At 39.4% G+C, this 8,521-nt stretch overlaps 3 protein-coding genes across 4 annotated transcripts; 1 reads left to right on the top strand and 2 right to left on the bottom strand.

Annotated features, from left to right (window-relative positions):
- On the top strand, positions 1 to 1,974 carry LOC104735137 (probable disease resistance protein RPP1). The gene is made up of 3 exons (XM_010454866.2): positions 1 to 60; positions 148 to 436; positions 531 to 1,974. The coding sequence occupies exon 3, from the start codon at positions 1,056 to 1,058 to the stop codon at positions 1,872 to 1,874; it is 819 nt and encodes a 272-aa protein (XP_010453168.1). The 5' UTR covers positions 1 to 60; positions 148 to 436; positions 531 to 1,055; the 3' UTR covers positions 1,875 to 1,974.
- LOC104735136 (WD repeat-containing protein 43-like) lies at positions 1,925 to 6,257 on the bottom strand. 2 transcript variants are annotated; one of them, XM_019235140.1, is made up of 14 exons: positions 6,065 to 6,257; positions 5,700 to 5,795; positions 5,315 to 5,458; positions 5,095 to 5,210; positions 4,755 to 4,909; positions 4,523 to 4,611; positions 3,891 to 4,425; positions 3,404 to 3,526; positions 3,139 to 3,275; positions 2,926 to 3,005; positions 2,610 to 2,724; positions 2,446 to 2,520; positions 2,201 to 2,351; positions 1,925 to 2,117 (listed from the first exon to the last, which is right to left on the bottom strand). In XM_019235140.1, the coding sequence occupies exons 2-14, from the start codon at positions 5,787 to 5,789 to the stop codon at positions 2,095 to 2,097; spliced, it is 1,833 nt and encodes a 610-aa protein (XP_019090685.1). In that variant the 5' UTR covers positions 5,790 to 5,795; positions 6,065 to 6,257; the 3' UTR covers positions 1,925 to 2,094. The 2 variants fall into 2 exon arrangements, with proteins under 2 accessions (XP_019090685.1, XP_010453167.1); XM_010454865.2 differs by having other exon boundaries at positions 6,128 to 6,257.
- Positions 7,060 to 8,515, bottom strand: LOC104735135 (probable sugar phosphate/phosphate translocator At5g11230). The gene has a single exon (XM_010454864.2). The coding sequence runs from the start codon at positions 8,436 to 8,438 to the stop codon at positions 7,389 to 7,391; it is 1,050 nt and encodes a 349-aa protein (XP_010453166.1). The 5' UTR covers positions 8,439 to 8,515; the 3' UTR covers positions 7,060 to 7,388.

Raw genomic sequence — 8,521 nt, 5'->3', positions numbered from 1 at the left:
CAGCGCCAGTTTTTGTTCGATGAAGACGAGATATGTGATATGCTGAGTGGTGATGCAGCAGTAAGTTCATTGCATTGCTCCCTACAAATTTAGTTTATTTTTAAACTAACCATCTCTTTCCTTTTTTTTTTTTTTCGTTTATTTCAGGGTAGTAAAAGTGTAATAGGCATAAAGTTCCGCTACATAATCGAGGAAGAATTCGATCTAAGTGAGAGGATTTTCGAAGGAATGTCTAATCTTCAGTTCTTAAGATTGGATGGTGGCCCTAATAAATTGCAACTATCTCGCGGTCTGAACTATCTTTCTCGCAAACTTCAATTACTAGATTGGAATTATTTTCCCGATGACATGTTTGCCTTCTATTGTGAACGTGGAGTTCCTTATCGAACTAAACCTGAAGCACAGCAAGCTTGAAACGTTGTGGGAAGGAATTAAAGTAAGTACTTTCTCTATATTTCTAATGAATGTATCATTGCCATGGAAGTATCTAAGTGTATATACAACCATGTTTGTGTTATTTGTCTGCACAGCCGCTTCAAAATCTGAGGCGGATGGATTTGAGTTATTCTGTAAACTTGAAGGAGCTTCCTGATCTCTCAACTGCCACTAATCTTCGAAATTTGATTCTTTCGAGTTGCTCCAGTCTGATCAGACTCCCTTCTTGTATTGGGAATGCCACCAGTCTCGAGGATTTATATATTAGTGGGTGCTCAAATCTATTGGAGCTCCCGCCTTCTATTGGGAATGCCATTAATCTCCAAATACTGCTTCTTGTCGATTTTGCTCAAATCTATTGGAGCTCCCGTCCTCTATTGGGAATGCCATTAAACTCCGAACACTGGATCTTCGTCGTTGCTCAAATTTATTGGAGCTCCCGCCTTCTATTGGGAATGCCACTAATCTTGAAAGCCTGCTTCTTGAAGATTGCTCAAGTCTGTTGGAACTTCCTCTTTCTATTGGAAACCTTCAGAAGTTGCAGAAATTGATGTTAGAAGGATCTTCCCAGCAACGTCAATTTGAAATCTTTGGGCATACTTGCGCTCAAGAATTGCTCGATGGTGAAAAGGTTTCCGGAGATCTCCACAAACGTTAGACTTCTCAATCTCAGTGGAACCGCAATAGAAGAAGTGCCTCCCTCGATCAGGTCATGGCCCCGTCTGCATGACTTGCTGATGTCATACTTTGAAAACCTCAAGGAATTCCCTCATGCTCTTGACAGCATCACACATCTGGAATTGAACGATACAGAAATACAAGAGGTTCCTCCATGGATCAAGAGAATTTCTCGTCTTAGGACGCTCATGCTCAAGGGGTGCAGGAAGGTGGTATCACTCCCACAGATTCCAGAATCTTTAAAAGAGATTGATGCAGAAGATTGTGAGTCCTTGGAGATACTAGATTGCACCTTCCACAATCCAGAGATTACTCTCAGATTTGGTAAGTGCTTTAAACTGAATCAAGAAGCAAGAGACCTCATCATCCAGAGTAGGCGAGCAGTCTTACCTGGTAGAGAAGTGCATGCGTACTTCACTCACCGAGTGACTGGGGGTTCATTGACAATTAAGTTGAATGAGAGGCCTCTTCCTAGATACATGAGATTTAAGGCTTGCATCTTGCTGGTTAATAATGGTGACTGTGAGGCTCCTGATAGAGATAATAAATGGTTACATATTTCTTTCGGTGTTAGGTCTAGAACATCGGGAGAATATATTTATCCATGCCTAACAGAGCATCTGTACACATTCGGAATCGAAGCAATTGTAACTTCCAGCGAGCTTGTCTTTGAGTTCAACGTCCGAGGCCGTAACGACTGGAAGATAGGAGGATGCGGGTTACGTTCGGAAGTTCTTCATATTGTTGATGGACACGAATGAGAGTCTGAGCGGTACAGACTGTTGTGGATTTGAAGAAAAAATATAAAGAATTCAGTTTAAAGAAAGATAAAATATAATTCTGTGCAACGCGTTAAGAATTCCCGCTTTGGATCAAAAATACAAATTCTCTAATACAAAATCATAGAAATCACTAAAAGAGAATGGCAAAAAAAACGAGAAGACGAGGCCAAGCTCCTCTCTCTACTCTTCGCTCATAAGCTTACATCTCCATCAAGGAATCATCTGGAAGTAAAACAGTAGGCAAGATTTAGATATAACATTTACTCTACAAACCAATATGCAAAAATGAAACAAAAATTATTTACCTTTATCCTTTCCATCGTCGCTGCTTAAATCGGATTCATTATCATTCTCACCATAGAAATGCTCTTCTACATCTTCTTCCTCATCCTCACTTTCATCAATCTCGTGATCATGAGCTGTTGTTTGAGTTTGATTTCCTGCAGCTTTATTGATCTGCCGTAAAACAAAAGGTTTATTAAAACTAAATAGCCATGTGATTGCTTGTAAACAAACTTGACAACTGAATAGAAGATGATGGGTATGTAACCTGGGCTGTAACAAGTTGTAAGCGCCCGGATATCTGTAGTAACTGTTGAAGAGCCGTTCCTCGGGACTTGGTAATCTGGAAGTACAGCATAACATAATTCAACCATGAAAATTATACAGAACTAACAAAACCATTGGCTCTATTCTTATCTCTTAGGCTCATACCTTAAGCAATGTATTAAGCAGCTGTTGGTTTTTTGGTTCTTGAGACATGATGTAATGACTATGATTCACCATTATGCTGTATATCCATGGTAGAAGATGCCTCCCACCACATGCCCTGTTGAAATAAATGCAATAAGACTGAAGAATCAAACATGGTATTATTTATCATCATAGCCGAAGACTAAATGAATTAAAATTGCTAGGGTGAGGAACATTAAGAGTTTAAGCGTCACTTTTTTCATCGGTTAAAGCTTCAATAATAATTATTAAAGATGAATCTTGCGAATAGGAAAGGAGGGGAAACTAAAGAACCGACCTTGTCTGCCACATAGCAACCAAAGCTTCTAGAGTCTTGAATGCAAAAGAGGGTTCCATTGACAAAACAGCAGACTTTAACTGGCAATACACAAAAAATCTATGACTACTACGATTGGAGATTCAAAGAAAAAATATCTGGAAATCTTTAAAGAGATGCATCAGTAAGATGTAACACCGGCCAAAGAAGAGAGCACCTAGAAAACAGATATACCTTCTTTGGTGGTAGATAAGCCTCAAGATCAGTTCCATCAATTATCGAAGCATAGGTAAGGTTCTTTTGTTCATCTGTACCTCCTAGTATCCCTAACGATCTCAACTTATCCTCCATGCTAAATGTTTCCTCATGATCTGAAATTTTGAAATTAAAAAAAAAAATTGAATAAAAGGCATCTGGCATATAACTACTAAAACAGCCAACACAATCAAGTGATCTGCATCAGGACGGTGAGACTTTAGTGCCGTGATGGAAAACTCACCAGCTTGACTTTGGTCAACCATATCAGTATCCTTATCAGATGAGTGCAATTTCTCATGCAGATCAGCAACCCTTGCGATTGGCAGCAAAGCATCCTCCGCATGTGCCCGGTCTAATGTTATAACTATAAAATTATAAAATCTTGGTCAGTCATTGTTACTGACAGTAAATGAGAAAAATGGAAACTGCAGAATTCAGAAGGCAGTATTGAGGACAAACATCCTCCATACAGAGAAAATGAAACAACAGGATTCAACATATTGAAAGATACATCCTGTAGTTCAATTAATGTCACACATTATAAAAAAAATGATCGACTCTACTTAAACATGGTGTGGATATTGTTAAACAGCTGGCACTACTGGAAAACTTTGAATAAACTAGTCAATTTGATTTTCGGAGCACAATGAAAATATAACTAAAAACAGCCAGATCGATTCTTTTTCTTGGAAGTTTCATGGTTAAAGGGTATAGCCCAGAGAAGATACCTCTATTCTGCACGCCTTGCCCCTTGCTAGACTTGGAAACTTGAGCGATGGAGAGAAGGATCCCATCCTTAGAGGCATTCAGCACCAAATCTGTGCCAAACTGCAACACCATTTTCTGGAATGATGGTTTCACCAGCAATCCGGATGCAATAAATGCATGCGCAGATCCAGGTTTCAAAATGCCTTGTAATTTGGCAGCAAAGATTATAGGCAATGATCCCTTGTGGTGTTTGAGTGGAGAATCTTCAGTTGCTAATGCGACTTTTGTAGGCTTTGCATTGCATAGCTCCTCAACATTTGATGCATACCAAAAATAACAGACACCTATTTCTGAAATCGCTAAAACATATAACCCTTTTTCATTTGTTTCACCCCAACTATCCACGAAGACGGGAGGGTGCTCCAACGCAAGAACACAGCTAGCTGACTGCTTCTTTGCACCATCTGATTTCCATACTGCAATATATCTTTCACCGGCTGCGGATGAGAAGACGTACTTCCCATCCTCGGTAAAAGCCACACAACGTACACCTCCCTATATAACATTAAAAACTGTTAATAACCTTCTAATGTCTGGCATAGAGGCAGCATCCTAACCATAAAACCTGGTCGATATATGTAATGGTACTCACAGGATGACCAGTAAACTTTTGTATCTTCTTGAGATCTGAGCAGTTAAAAGTCTTCAACTGAGCAGATGCAGTGACTAATATTTTTCCATCTACGATTGGGAGGAGAAATAATAACATCATCAGCAGGTATACATGCATGTAAACAGAAATTTCTCCACATTACTTCAATGAAGCTTTTTTAAGCTACTCAAAACATATGTAAATACGATTTAGATCAAACGGAAGGACACACCTGGTGAAACACATAAAGACGAAACTGCTTTTGTTGAAGCTTTGAACTTTCTGATAAGATTTCCACTATGGGGATCAATTTGACAAACCATCCCATCTGCCCCACCACTGTATATGCAAGAGGCCCTTGCTGAAGATGAAACAGCATTGACGCCACTACACAAGACAAGAAACACATATTGATAAAAATGTCCAAACCCAGATTCATAAATTTATAGAGATCTGCAGAGAGAGCAACTACCTAGAGCATGACCAAATAACAGAAAAATATCTGTTTGCTTTTCAAATATGGCCCAACAAAGGAATAGTAAAGAAGAAGTCAGTGAGAGTTAGTTACACACCCGGGATGACAATCACTTATTCTCCATTTTAGCTGACCAGAAGCCACATCAAGCGCTAAAACATCTCCTCCACCAGTTCCTAATACCAATACGGAAGTTCCAAGTTTTCTCTTCTTCTGCAAATAACAAGAATAAGGCTTATTTGCAAGCAGAAGCAATGATTTAACAAACGTAATACACACCGCAAGACTAGAATATAAAATAAACTAAGCCTCTGTACCTTTCTCTCCAAAGACAGCCATTTCATGCAAGTATAATCGACAGAGAGGTGACCTTTGGCAACTTTAGTATATATGTTCGTCTCCTCTGTAGATGCAATATCAGCAAACTCTGTTTGGACCTGACCCTTTACGGTATCCCAAATCTATACAACACCAAACAAAAATTACATTAATTGACAAGCAAAAGATCTTCTCTTTGAATAGAAAAATCCATACAAATTGAACAGAGTCAGAAAATATGAAACAAATTCCAATCAACACAAGTGAAATCAAACGGGCCCGTTCACAATTGTATTCCTATAAATTTACCAATAAAGAAACTAACAAGTAGAGAGCCATGTGAAAACATAACACTAAACCATAAAAGAAGAGGACTTTGGATACCTTAATACGGCCATCTCCGGTGCTAATAGCGAGATAATCTAGTGCAGGACTGAAAGAAGTCAAGACATCTCTGATGTTCACCAAATTCATCTTTCCCTGAAATTGTTTCAAGCAAACAATCAAATACATGCGTACATTACACACACACACTAACATCTCCAAGTTGGAAAAATTTAAAGGTCCTTCCTTGTCGTCAACCCACAACGAAAACTCGAGCTAAGCTAGTCAATGTAAAAGATACAAAAAAGTTCCACAGCTAAATCGATTTCAATTGGAAAAAAAAAATGCAGCAACTTACCAATCGAATGACTCAAAAAAACAATCTAATTCAACACTTTGAGAGTAAACAAAAACAAGCAACTAACCAATTCACACAGACAAACCGAAGGAGACAGAGAGAGATAAGTAGATGGTCAAAGAAATCTAACTTGTTTCCGTTTGCCCAGGAGATGAGATTCTGTAGACAGTGGCGGAGGAGAAGGGCGAAAGAGAGAGTGAGAAAGAGTCGCGAAGAGGAAGAAAGCAAATTAGGGTTTTTGAGAGGTTTTGCTGTTTTCTGAGGTTCAAAACGGCGAACGGGTTCTATTTGTAAAATTTAATTATTCCGGGTTTAAATCTATTATCAACCGAATTTTTAAGGATTAGAAAGTAAATAAAGAAAACGAATGGACCTTATACCTTTAATAGCCATGCACTGGGCTTATTCATTAACTAAAGCCCACCTGATAATGCCCTCCGTCATTTCCCTTTTTGGTAACTTTGACCTTTTTTTGCCGGTAACCAAAAAAGGAAATAGGTTTCACAAACATCTCGCAGTCTCTGGCAGACAGACACTGTGGGATTTTGGGAGCTATATTTGTGAGGACACCACCCTATAGTTTTGGTGCTAAATGGAAAGAAAAGTAGAAAACGATAATGGACTACAGGGGAACTTGGCATTGTCAATGTTAACTAACGATCAATGGATGGAGCCGTAGGATGCTAACTAACTTAATCATGATTGTTTGACAGATGACATGATCAGACAATCAAAACACACAAGGCTTGTCTCAGCCATTTCTTGTATCAAATCTTCCAACTGCTGTAAGTGTAATCTCACAAACCTCCTTTTATGTAATTGTGCAACAACTTTTACATCAAATCTTCTCTTCAGACCAAACCTCTTTTTACTTGTGTCTTATAGACAGACAAATGAATGCATTTTGCCTTTGTTCAGGAATTTACTGAATCGATTTGAGTTCTTATCTATACTCTATATAGTCAACTCTACTGCATTGAACAACCTATACAAAATCACACCATCACGATTAACCGAACATGTCAAAGGACGAATCCACTATAAGAGTCACAAAAACTTAGAATCCACAAGTATGCTGAAACTTTCAATAATCTGAGTATGGTTAAATAAAAAAAAGGAAAAATCCATAAACAGAGGTTCAGTAACAGTGTAACACCATTGTACTCATAAATAAACATGAAGAAAACAAATACGAAAAGAAAAAGAAAGCTCCAAAAAAATAAACAAAGACGAAAGCAATAAAAAGATTCTGACTTCACTACCTATGAGCTTCACCAATGGATCAAAAGCAACCTCAGATCATCCCTACAAATCATAATCTTCTTCCATGCTCTTATTCCCACCCAATTCTGTGTAACGTTGCTAAATTCCAGTCTTCTTTGTTCTTTCATTTAATTCCCAGACTCATTCTTCTTACCTTCTCCATCACCTTCCCTCTCTTCAAGCAACCGACCACCCTCCTCATCAGCTTGCTGAATCTTCTTCTGAGCTTCTTTAGCCTTCAAGGCCTGCAATTTCGCATGGTTGTAATACGCAACTCCCAAAAACGCAATCCCGTACCCGAAAAGGTTAATAGGAGTCACAGTATCCTTAATCACAGACCAAGAGAAAGCAATCAAGAGCCAATCCTTAACCACACCAGCAACATTCATAGTCAAAGCAGAAGTCTTCCCAACCAAAAGAAACACAGCAAGATTCAAAGCAAACGCACAGAACGAATTAGCTCCAAAGATAGCGTAATCGAAATGGAAGCTAGACGTATCTCTAAGAACAGGGAACTCAACGTAGATCCAAGGAATAAACAAGAAAGCCAAACAACAAGGAGCAACGTAATAAAGCGAAGTGATGGGATTAAGAGTGATCCCTTTAGAAGTGAGCAAGATCTGAATCAAAACCAAACGAGTAGCTTCAAAAGCAACAGCACCAAGCTGAAGCACAACACCCCAAACATCAAACCTAGCTTCACCATAAGCAGCAATCGCAACACCAAACGAGATCGAGAGCATGTTCATCATAGTGTCAGATTTAAAACCTTCCTTCTTGAAGAGAACACCGATGGAGTAAACAGCTACAGGCATCAGAGCTTTAAGCATCTGGATGAAGGATACGGAGAGGTAAATGTAAGCCGAGTTCGATAGCCAGAGCGAAAGAGCGTAGAGTGCGCCGATCGGGACTACGGATCTAAGGTAAGTGTCGCGAGACATTGAGACAGGCTCGACGAATTTGAAAACCTTGATGATGAGGAAAGCTAAGGTTGAGCAAAACGACATGTGGATCATTGTGAGTGAGATCGGGAATGGCCAATTGTACATCTTCTTGTCGAGGATGTATTTGTTGTAGACGATTACTGTGAAGCTTAGGAAGATCCATATCGCTACGTAGCTGTACGAGAGGAGGATCTTCTTTATCACGCTTTCGCTTAGCGCTCCGCCTTTCCCCATTGCGGTGGTGAAGCGGCGGAGACGACGGTGGTGGTGAAGCTGCGGCGGCGGCGCAGGGTACGCAAAATAAGAGAGAGAGAGAG

The sequence above is a fragment of the Camelina sativa genome, chromosome 13, assembly GCF_000633955.1.
Source record: "Camelina sativa cultivar DH55 chromosome 13, Cs, whole genome shotgun sequence".
In the NCBI taxonomy this organism is placed as follows: Eukaryota; Viridiplantae; Streptophyta; class Magnoliopsida; order Brassicales; family Brassicaceae; genus Camelina; species Camelina sativa.
This window is presented reverse-complemented; position numbering and strand designations above follow the sequence as displayed.